The sequence below is a fragment of the Pristis pectinata genome, chromosome 25, assembly GCF_009764475.1.
Source record: "Pristis pectinata isolate sPriPec2 chromosome 25, sPriPec2.1.pri, whole genome shotgun sequence".
In the NCBI taxonomy this organism is placed as follows: Eukaryota; Metazoa; Chordata; class Chondrichthyes; order Rhinopristiformes; family Pristidae; genus Pristis; species Pristis pectinata.
In genome coordinates this window covers 24,937,268-24,949,588 of record NC_067429.1, presented here as the reverse complement: position 1 = coordinate 24,949,588, position 12,321 = coordinate 24,937,268, and the positions used below count along the sequence as shown (strand labels likewise).

Sequence of the window (12,321 nt, the reverse complement as noted above, 5' to 3'; positions counted from 1 at the left end):
TAAAGCTTGAGATTAGGTACACAATTTTACAAAATCATCATTTTGGGCCCTCCCAATTATTCAGTAAGCCCGTTCACAGAGAATGCAGGGACTTCTCTTGTGTGACAATGAGTCCATTGGCTCATTAGTCTCTGGTGACAGCTGGTCTTTCTGGCCTAATAAGACCCATTTAGAGCTTAAAACACCACAGTTATTTTATTATAAAATGTCACGAAACATGCATTAGTATTTGCTGATGACTTCCTGGAGCTTGTTCTTCAACTGAAATAAAGACCAAGAGAAAGCAGGCATTGCTAAGGTTCCAAGTACTGAAAGGTTCTAGCATGAATGGCTTAAGTGCTGTTCTCACTGTGATGGGATTCCAAGCTTATGTTTCATTTCAATTGTGTTTAATGCATTTCAACAGTGACTTCGCCTCAAAAGTATTTCACTGGCTTTAAAGTATTCTTGGATGTCATGAAAATCACATTCCTTTCCTCCTTCCTTCCCCCTTTTAACTGTGTAATTTCATTTCATTGCTACTTGAGGTTGCCAATATTGTACTTCAAACAAAAGAGATAGTGTAGGTAGGGTTTGTTATCATGGATGTGTCTTGTTATCACTGTGACAGCACAATAGCACAGCGAGGAGAGACACTGCCTCAAAGTACCAGAGACCAGGGTTCGATCCTGACCTCCGGTGCTGTTTTTGTCAAGTTTCAATGTTCGCCCTATGATTTTGTGAGTTTCCTCTGGGTGCTCCAGTTTCCTCCCACATTCCAAAGACATGTGGGTTGGTTGCTTAATTGGCCACTGTAAATTGCCCCAAGTGTGTAAGTGAGTAGTAGAAGCGGGGTGCGGGGAGAGGGGGAGTTAATGGGAATATGGGGAGAATTTTAAAAAATGGGATTAGTGAAGGATCAATGTAAATTGATGGTTGATGGCCGGTGAATATCAAGTAGGCTGAAGGCCCTGTTTCTCTGGTGTATCTCTCTATGACTCCAACATCATGAGTAGTGCATGTTCTCCCTCATCAGGAAGAATTCCAGCATTCCCAGAATTTCCTTCTGGGAAGATCACTCCAAGGTAAGTTTCAATTAATGTGGTGGTCAATGGCAAGTCAGCAGTGCTCACTGCTAATTGGAATATCCTGGTCCTGTAAGTCTGTTGGGTGTCTGGATTTATTTGGCATGGGACCAATCCAGGACTCAATCGTTGTAGGTTGGGTGCCCAGATCAAGGAGACTGTGGAGAAAGATATGTGTCCCATATTGATGTAGTGCAGAACAACCAATTTTCTATTTAATATAGGGCATGCTTCCCATTGTGAGACTATCTTAATTTTCCATTTTCACATCTCTCTCACCTCCCATATCCTCTCTCCGTCTCCCTACCTTTCCTTTCCTCTTTTTCCATCCATCTCCTTCTTTCTGTCACCTTCCAATCCCACTTTTCTGCCTGTATCCTGTGATCTGTAAACAGGAGTCCTGAATTGACATGCAGTGGCATGCAAAAGTTTGGGCACCCCGGTCAAAATTTCTGTTACTGTGAATAGCTAAGTGAGTAAAAGATGACCTAATTTCCAAAAGGCATAAAATTAAAGATGACACATTTCTTTAATATCTTAAGCAAGATTACTTCTTGATTTCCATCTTTTACAGTTTCAAAATAACAAAAAAGGAAAAGGGCCCGAAGCAAAAGTTTGGGCATCCTGCATGATCAGTACTTAGTAACACCCCCTTTGGCAAGTATCACAGCTTGTAAACGCTTCCTGTAGCTAGCTAAGAGTCTTTCAATTCTTGTTTGGGGGATTTTCGCCCATTCTTCCTTGCAAAAGTCTTCTAGTTCTGTGAGATTTTTGGGCTGTCTTGCATGCACTGCTCTTTTAAGGTCAATCCACAGATTTTCGATGATGTTTAAGTCGGGGGACTGTGAGGGCCATGGCAAAACCTTCAGCTTGTGCCTCTTGAGGTAGTCCATTGTGGATTTTGAGGTGTGTTTAGGATCGTTATCCTGTTGTAGAAGCCATCCTCTTTTCATTTTCAACTTTTTTACAGACAGTGTGATGTTTGCTTCCAGAGTTTGCTGGTATTTAATTGAATTCATTTCTTCCCTCTACCAGTGAAAATGTTCCCTGTGCCACTGGCTACAACACAAGCCCAAAGCATGATTGATCCACTCCCCGTGCTTAACAGTTGGAGAGGTGTTCTTTTCATGAAATTCGGCACCCTTTTTTCTTCAAACATACCTTTGCTCATTGCAGCCAAAAAGTTCTATTTTAACTTCATCAGTCTACAGGGCTTGTTTCCAAAATGCATCAGGCTTGCTTAGATGTTCCTTTGCAAACTTCTGACGCTGAATTTTGTGGTGAGAACACAGGAAAGGTTTTCTTCTGATGATTCTCCCATGAAGGTCATATTTGTGCAGGTGTCACTGCACAGTAGAACAGTGCATCACCACTCCAGAGTCTGCTAAATCTTCCTGAAGGTCTTTTGCAGTCAAAAGGGGATTTTGATTTGCCTTTCTAGCAATTCCACGAGCAGTTCTCTCGGAAAGTTTTCTTGGTCTTCCAGACCTCAACTTGACCTCCACCATTCCTGTTAACTGCCATTTCTTAATTACATTACGAACTGAGGAAATAGCTACCTGATAATGCTTTGCTATCTTCTTATAGCCTTCTCCTGCTTTGTGGCATAATTTATTTTAATTTTCAGAGTGCTAGGCAGCTGCTTAGAGGAGCCCATGGCTGCTGATTGTTGGGACAAGGTTTGAGGAGTCAGGGTATTTATAAAGCTTTGATATTTGCATCACCTGGCCTTTCCTAATGATGACTGTGAACAAGCCATAGCTCTAACAAGCTAATGAAGGTCTGAGACCTTGGTAAAAGTTATCTGAGAGCTCAAATCTCTTGGGGTGCCCAAACTTTTGCATGGTGCTCCTTTCCTTTTTTCACTCTAAAATTGTACAAAACAAAAATAATACACTAATCTTGCTTAAAATGTTGAAAAGAATGTTTCATCTTTAACTTCATGACTTTTTGAGATTAGTTCATCTTCTACTCACTTAACTATTCACAGTAACAGAAATTTTGACCAGGGGTGCCCAAACTTTTGCGTGCCACTGTAACTGTTGTTCCCGAAACATCCCAAAGCACTTTCCATACAGTGGAGTGTTGTGTGGTGTGGTCACTGTCATAATGTAAGAAAACACAGCAACCACATTTCATATAGCAAGATCCTGCTTCTCAGAGTGAGGAGAATGCTCAGTTAATCACTCTGATGGGTGTGTTTTGAGGAAGAAATATTTATCACTCAGAGAATTATCTCCCTGTCGTCTGATGCCACCATATTATCAGTCAGAAAGGAAATGTCATGACACCCTCACCACTACCCACCATTCCAGCTGTCCCATCTCCTCCACCACTAATCAATTCTGGTCCTGACCATACAATTGTCTTGGACCCAACACTTGGTTCTCACCCAGTGATCCCTCAAGGCCCCTATCCCAGTGATTTCCCCCACGGACCCCTATTCTCTGATCACTCACAATTTCTAATTGAAACCGTGAGTAGTTATGTTTCTTGGAAGTATTTCCCATTGTCTCTCTCACCATCCAAAATCCTCCCATCTTTAAGGACAATGGTAATTCTTTTGAGTATAATTCATTGACAATAAACCTTTAATTCTATAAACTCAGAGGTGACTTTAATTCTGTGAAGTATTAACATGTTGCTTTTCCCCTTTGTAGATGGAACAACAGCCATCCTATGAAATTAACCTCTACATGTACATGTACTTTGTCATCTTCATCATCTTCGGGGCATTCTTCACCCTCAATCTCTTCATTGGTGTAATTATTGACAACTTTAACCAACAAAAGAAAAAGATAAGTATTTCTTCTTCGCATTAGTCACATTTTTCAGAGTCTAAGGTAAAAAAAACGAAGCATATGCACTGGCATAGATAAGATGTCAACAAATTTCATAAGTTATCTATACACTTTTCTATTTTTACTTATGAATGGGATTAATAAGATTTTAGGATAAATGATGCACCAGTCTTTCACCCTAAATTCCTCTGTTCAAATCCAATCCAGACTGATGGAATTAATGTTTGCCTTATTTAACTGTTTCCAAGCTATTCTAAATTATATTTTCTGGATTGATTTTTAGTCACTACAATGTCTATATATGTATCTCTTTTTCTTATTATATTTGACCTCATGGTAATGGTCATACCTATCGCATATCTCTAGTCCCCCGGAAGGCCACTGTGCATCACCATGGCCATTTCCCTTTCCTGTGTATGTACTGACCAAGTGGCTTTTTGACAATATGTCATCTTTCATTGTATCTGGTGCCAGCCTATGTGTTTGCTGAATTTGTTTCCCAATTTGCCATGATGGGCTTTTCCTACACCAACAGTCAAACACTTTTTTGTTGCCCATTTTGGTCTCATGGTGCTAATGGCCACTACTTGGTTTCAATGTAGACATCAGGCAATCCACAGCACTGTTAAACTGAGATCTATGATCTATCTCACCACCTGCAAAAGTGCTTGAATATTTTGCTGCCATTTCTCACGCAACTTACTTTGCTTTCTGACTAATGATTTGTGGAAAATGAGGGCCAGTTTGGACTGCAGTTTCATGCCAATCAGATGCTTCATTGAGCTGCAATTGTCTAAAAAATGTTGATGATTTTTTTTTGTTTTTCTTTGAACTTGCTGGATATACTTGAACTTTCATGAAATAATTGTAAGTGTTCTTATCTTCACTTTGGAGGAAAAGATATATTTATGACAGAAGAACAGAAGAAATATTACAATGCTATGAAGAAACTGGGCTCAAAGAAACCACAAAAACCCATCCCAAGACCAACTGTAAGTGTAAAGTCAGATACGTTTGAAACTTCTGCAGGTCAGTTCAAGTTACTTCTGTAGAGGGACATGAGTTAAAAATATTGGAGGAAAAATGTGTACAAAATGTAAACGTATCTGCAATGTTTTGAGTGACATGGATGATGTCATTCATCAATCACTGAATGGCTAAGTGACATCACTCATCCAATCAGCAATGTCACCTGATCAACACTAAAGGGAACCCTGCGTTTCCTTCAATGTTGACAGGTAACATTACTGATTGGATGAGTGTGTATCTTGCTCCGCCCATCTCATTTTCACTACAACCGTAATTTTGGATGGACCATGGGGGAGTTGGCCAATTCCTGGAAAATTCCAGTAATAAACTATGACCTCTACAGGTCCTCCCCAAGTTTCGAATGCCTGACTTATGTAGAACCTGTACACATGAATGAGTGTTTGGGAAACCAGTGGGATGGATCTGTTGACTGCTGCAAGACTGCAGGCATCTTCTGCCATGTCAGAACTCTGTTTGCAGCTGCATTTCTGATTTGCAAACTGTCCGGGTTACTTCACAGAAGCCTACCATAACCTGGGGAGGACGCGTATATGACTTTCATTGCTCCAGATCTCCCAACGGGCTTCACAGCTAATTTTCAAAATGTAATCTCCATTGTTACACCTGCAAATTTCCAGCCAATATTAACCAAACAAGGGTTGTAGATCAAGCAAGGGAATAATTGATAATAGACTAACTGAAAAATTAGATAGCATAGTGCTGCTTATTTCAGTACTGTGGGATTGAAAATAAACTTTTGATAGAGTGAAATATGGTAATAATTCAACCAGATATTTCCTGGTATGAGTTCCTTGCCTGCGCATCTGATACAGTTTCCACATCAAACATGCATCTATTGTGTCATTCCCCATGCAATCTTCCCCCTGCGGTGTTGGTGAGGGAAGTACTCTACTGTTGCTCTGGGAATTAGCATCATTGATTACTCCTGGTCCAACCGTCTTTCCACTGCACAGCCCTTGACTGAAACACACTAGGATAAGTCCCATGAGTATCTTATATCCTTCGGACCACCCAACCCCTCACCCACCCCTTTACCTATGATTCCCCCACCACTAATCAACCGCATGATCATCCCAGACCTTAGATCTCCAATTGTCCCCAACTCCCAATCCCACAATCCTAGTGATTCCACCCCCCCTCCCCCCCAGGACCCCAACCCTCTGGTAGTTCAAGGCTTCCAAGGGAGAGCATGATTGCCCTGACTCCTGTGAACAACTCCTTTCCTTGTAACTTATTCACCATCCCACCTCCTGCCTGGTTCTGATCTTGATCTCAGGTTACAGACCCTGGCCCTTCTCCTGGACACCTGACCCTTTAACTGATCAGTGCCTCAGTCCATAATATGTGATTATTCAGATATTCCATTTCCTTATACTATATATCACATTTCCAGTGTTCAATGCTTTTTCTCCCCTTTTGTTTCCCTCCTTTTCTGGTAATGTCACATTGGTTTTCACATCTCCTCTAAATGTACCTTTTCTTACTCTCCAGTTGTCTTTCCTACCCCTTTTCACCTGTCTCCATCATCCCTATTTGCATTTAATCTCTCCCATCCTCCACCCCTTTATAATCTCCTTCCCTCTCCACGTTCTTTGCACTTTCAAACTCATCTTTCTTTTAACTACTCTCAGTCTTGACAAAAGGTTATTGTTCCGAAACATCAAACCTGTTTCTCTTTCCACTGTAGAAAAAAATAACGTTTTCTGTTTCGGTTCAGGTGTCCAGCATCTGCAGTATTTTGCTTTTAGACAACAACTTATTTTTTTTTTGTTCATTTCTTTCCTCCCTCCTCCTCCACCCCACAGAATAAAATTCAAGGAGCCTTCTTTGATTTTGTCAGCCAGCAAGCCTTTGATATATTTATCATGATTCTCATCTGCCTCAACATGGTGACCATGATGGTGGAAACAGATGACCAAAGTAAAGAAAAAGAGGAAATTCTTTACTGGATCAACTTGGTGTTTATTGTTGTGTTTACTAGTGAATGCATCCTCAAGATCATTGCTCTAAGACACTATTACTTCACCATCGGCTGGAATATTTTTGATTTTGTTGTGGTGATTCTTTCCATTGTAGGTAAGTCGAAAACTCACTTGATGTTGTGATCTTTGAACTCTTTTAAGTGAAGGGTGTTAATTGGTATGGAAAATGATTCATTTTAATTTCAAGTACCCAGTGTTTACATCAAGCATTCCGAATGGCACTGCCACAGTTAATGTATCTTAGTCCCACAGAGAAACAGAAAATGCTGGAAACCTCAGAAAGTCAAGCAGCATCTGTGGAAAGAAAAACAGTCAATGTTGTTGGCCAGTGACCCTTCGTCAATTCTTGACCGTTTCTCTTTGCTGCCTTACTTGCTGAATTTCTCTAGCATTTTCTGTTTTTATTTCTGATTTCCAGCATCTGCAGGGTTCTTTTTTTTTGATTTTCATCGGCTTCGTCCCAGCCTCAGAACCACAACCTAGAACCATCACATCGGATATCAGGTGCATCATAAATCGTAATTGCCAACGTTATCATTTACAAACACTTGTATGTTTTGGAGTCAAAGAAGCAGCATCTAAAGTGGAAGTGTCACTGTTATTAATGGATAGCTAGAAAATCATCTTTACGGTATACTTAACCTACTCTTTCTACTTGTGACTTATCAACATCAAATAGAGTTTCACATTGTTTTTTGCCTCACTACCAGCTCATCAGTTGAAAGGTGGATTGGGGGATCTTAGTCCATTTAAATGGACTTGAGTCCATTTAAGACTCTTCCAATTTTTCAGATTTGTCATTTCTTTAGAAAATTAATTCATCCGAACAACATTTGTGTAATTTCCTGAAGCATACCAAAATACTCATCTGCCCACTCATATAAAAAGGATATCCAGGACTAATAGAGGATGCCTTGTAATAAAATATTGAGCATTCACTTTCCAGTTCTTTATAGAGTCATACAGCACAGAAACAGGCCCTTCTGCCCATTGGGACTGCACTGACCATTGAACAGCCATTTACACTAATCCTACACTAATCCTAATTTGTTCTCACCACATTCTCATCAACTCACCCCAGATTCCAGCATTCACCTACAATACATTAGGGGCAATATACAGTGACCAATTAACCTACCAACCTGCACGTTTTTGGGCTGTGGGAAGAAACTGGAGCACTCAGAGGAAAACCACAAGGCCACAGGAAGGTCTCACCACCATCTGTGTCTCTTTACCAGCCATCAAAATGGAGAGAGTGGTTTGGACTACCATACAAGAAAAAGATAGATTTGGTGTGAACGGACTAAGATGGGTTCATATTTTAGATATAGACTTATCATCATATCACCACAGAAATAGTTTTTGCATTTTGCACTGGAGGGTATATCGCAAACCAATGGGGTAGATCATACTTTGTGTCATAGATCTTCAATGGAAATGAATAAAAACAAGGAAGATGAAACTGGCTGCAAGCTCAACCTCAATAAATTTACAATTTTGCACAGTCATTATCTAGTGAGATATCTTGTGGGATGGATTTAAAAAAAAATAATTAAAAAAAATAGAAAATGCTGTAAATGCAGGAAGATTTAAGTTTTCAGCAGGAATTAGGAGTTAATGTGTCTTTTTCATGTTGACCAGTCCTTTGCATTCTCTGCCTTTATCTCAGATCTCCACCAATTGACTATTACGTAAAACAATTTTTTTCATCTCCCATTTTTATTTGTTTCAGGTATTATGCTGGCAGATATAATAGAGAAGTACTTTGTGTCACCAACCCTGTTCAGAGTTATTAGGTTAGCCAGAATTGGTCGTGTCCTTCGACTTATCAGAGGAGCTAAAGGAATTCGAACTCTGTTGTTTGCCTTGATGATGTCACTTCCAGCTTTGTTCAACATTGGGCTTCTACTTTTCCTGGTTATGTTCATCTATTCCATATTTGGGATGTCCAATTTTGCATACGTGAAAAAAGAAGCAGGCATTGATGACATATTCAATTTTGAAACTTTTGGCAACAGCATGATTTGCCTGTTCCAGATTACCACTTCGGCTGGCTGGGATGGTTTGCTTTTGCCCATCATGAACAGTGGTCCTCCTGACTGTGATCCCAAAGCATATAATCCTGGCACCACTGTGGAGGGAGACTGTGGGAATCCAATGGTAGGGGTAATCTTTTTTGTCAGTTACATCATCATTTCCTTTCTGATTGTGGTGAACATGTATATCGCCATCATTTTGGAGAACTTTAACGTAGCAACTGAGGAAAGTGCTGAGCCGCTCTGCGAGGATGACTTTGAAATGTTCTATGAAGTCTGGGAAAAGTTTGATCCAGAAGCCACACAATTTGTTGAGTACGCTAGGTTATCTGACTTCGTTGACACATTAAAAGAGCCATTGCGGATTGCCAAACCGAATAAGATCAAGCTGATTACCATGGACCTACCAATGGTGATTGGTGACAAAATACACTGTCTGGATATACTCTTTGCATTGACCAAGGAAGTCTTGGGGGAATCTGGAGAAATGGATGCTCTGAAGGAGTCAATGGAAGAGAAGTTCATGGCTGCCAACCCTTCCAAGGTTTCCTATGAACCCATTACCACTACACTTCGAAGGAAGCAAGAGGAGGTTTGTGCAATCAAAATTCAACGAGCTTTCCGCCGTCACCTGCTGAAACGCTCTGTCAAGCACGCATCGTATTTGTACCGCCATAGTGTAACTGATGCAATTCTACCTGATGAAGAGGCTCCAGAGAAGGAAGGATTAGTCGCTATTAGGCTGAGTCAAAACTATGGGAAATGCCAACCTGACACAGAAAGTCCGCCAACCTTAGCTCAAGAAACAGCAACAACTCCTCCAGACGTGGCAGATCCTCCTCTAGAATTGGAAGTGACTCCTCTCGAAGGAGCAGTACCTCAAGATGAACCAACAGACTGGATTCCTGAAACAAAGGATATTAGAGAATCAGTTGTATAATTGGGCTTGCAGAATGTCAAGCTTATGAAGCAGAGCACAAGGTGCCAAGTGTGTAACACTAGCACCCTCAAGAATGTTACTTTGTCTCCAGTTTTCTAGCACTGAAAGTTTCCGGTCACACATGTGGGAAATAGATTTCCAACTGGTCTTTGCTGCAAAGTCTGGGAGGACCCATGCTATAATTACAATCCTTGTGCAAGAGCAATATCCCATCTATTACAAAGGATGTCCCAAATACCAATGACTGTAATCAACACTCTGATAAAATGCTGATTCCAACTCAAATATGCATTTCTCCAGTGTCACGATTGTTTTGGGTAAAAGAGAGTAACATTGACTGTTGCAGATCATTAAAGAGTTTTTGAAACATTTGCTTTCCTTCAGGGAAATTTGGTTGACCCTTGTTCAGTGATGGTGTTTATATCAGATATGCTGCACTTAAGTAATACCAGACAACATTCAGAGTTGTCTTTTATAAGTTATAGAAACAAAACAGTTATCACATGATGGGTTAGTTCAAAAGTCATTTTTTCCAATTTCATTTCAAAGTTATTCAACTTAAAACACCTTTAATTCAGTACTTCTACTATTCTGATAAACACCACTTATCTAAAATGTATGTAGCATTCAAATTATCACAGGTAATGAACTTTTATTACAGTACATGGGTACTTTTTTGTACAATGCATCTTAAAAAGGAAAGTAACCTGCTCAATTGTCGAATTGTAATCTTTTTAAAGTTAAGCTGTTCAGATACTATTTTAAGTATAACTTTTATATGCTGCAGAGCACCAAAGTAGAATTGCATTCAATGAATCTGGTATTTCTCTGGAATAAACGCAGTAGCCATTTTGACTTAGTTTTGGTCTACACCTGTGCACGTTTGAAAAACTTTGAGTCTTTTCTCCCTCCCTTAATCCTCTATCAGTGGGAATCATTGCTCAAGGTGAAGCAACAAATCCAATTACTAATGTTGCAAAAGCAATTAATCTTTTTCTTCTACAGTCATAAAACATTGATACATCGACTCATTGGTGGTTGTGGTTCATAAATTTGCATGTGTTGATTCATTAACACCTTGCTTTCAATCAATGGATTCTTCAAAACAACTTGTATACCCTCTTGGTACACACTGTAAAGCACGATTACAAGTTGATAGCATTGTAAAGCTATGCACCTTTCAGTCTGTAGTGTTGAGAATTTGCCTTGAAGATTGAAACTGGAGAATGCTAGAATGTAGAAAGGATAAATTTAGCAGGTTTGTGATCTTGCTGCTTTTCTTAACAGTGCTGTTTAATATCAGGACATCTCAATAAAACTGGGATGGATGAGAGATCATGCAGTACCCCTAGCCTGGTGAATTCATCCCACCAGTGAGTGGTATTTTGGTCCATTCATCAACCATCTGCCTTTCTATTTCATGAAGGAGGACAAAATAGAGTCCCATTGCTAATTCAGGAATCTTTCATTAAAAGTCCACCTCTGACCTCACACAAGTATCATGTAAACTCCATGTGCTCCCAGGACAACAAACTGTTTTCCAGATTAATTTATTCTTTCTTTTCATGTACTGGGATCACATCAGTCTTCAGAAATACAGCTAACGCTGTTTGAAGGACTGAGGGATTTATTCTTTTGTCACCTTCAGCAAGAAGTAAACATCCAAATAACCAGTACTTCCTCAATTTATTTGAGTAGCATTATTGCATGAGCTGTACATTCAAGTTGCATGATGTCTATAATCTCAAGAACATTAAATACTCAGGTTTACCTGTAGTAAATATAGGAACAGGAGAAAGACTTTAAGCTACCTAAGGCAGCTAACTCTACACTTAATTAGAGCATAATCAATCTGCAGTTTAAACATTGCCCCACCTTTGCTCTCTATTTCTTGATATCTCTCTGATATCAATCTCAGGCTTCAAAGCTTCAGTTTTCCAGGGGTCAACCACCTTTCAGGGGAAAAACTGTTTCCTGATTTCGATTCTAAGTTTGAGATAATGTTTTCTTGTTCTTGATTTTCCCTACCAAAGGAAACTGTTTCCTTTTAAAATGTTTACTGAATCTTCTTAATATTTTAAACACCTCAATCAACTAAACACTCAACCTTCCACACTCAAAGGAATATAGACCAGATGTATGCAAACTCTCCTTGCAATTTAACCATCTAAGCCTTGGTACCATTCTAATAAACATACGCTACACCACCTCCAAGGTTATAATGATTGTCATAGGAGTAATGTCATTTACAGGTAATTAGGAAGTTCCACTCAGACAACAGTACAATAGGGAACCTTAAAAAGGTGTCATATTTTAAAATTTAGGATTACTTTTATCCACTTCTTCTTGTGGATAAGAAGTATAATATGTGAGAATTTCAGTCTTTTTGCTAAAGACATATGGGTAGGTTACTTTGGGGGTTTAAAATGGGCAGCACGGACTCGTTGG

At 39.6% G+C, this 12,321-nt stretch overlaps 1 protein-coding gene across 1 annotated transcript in view; it reads left to right on the top strand.

Annotated features, from left to right (window-relative positions):
* Positions 1 to 9,873, top strand: part of LOC127582839 (sodium channel protein type 4 subunit alpha-like) — a 158,187-nt gene extending 148,314 nt beyond the window's left edge. Inside the window, exons 24-27 of the mRNA XM_052038404.1 lie at positions 3,725 to 3,862; positions 4,753 to 4,857; positions 6,721 to 6,991; positions 8,630 to 9,873. Coding sequence (XP_051894364.1) covers positions 3,725 to 3,862; positions 4,753 to 4,857; positions 6,721 to 6,991; positions 8,630 to 9,873 — 1,758 coding nt within the window. The remainder of the gene's footprint in view (positions 1 to 3,724; positions 3,863 to 4,752; positions 4,858 to 6,720; positions 6,992 to 8,629) is intronic.
* Positions 9,874 to 12,321: the final 2,448 nt, after the last annotated feature.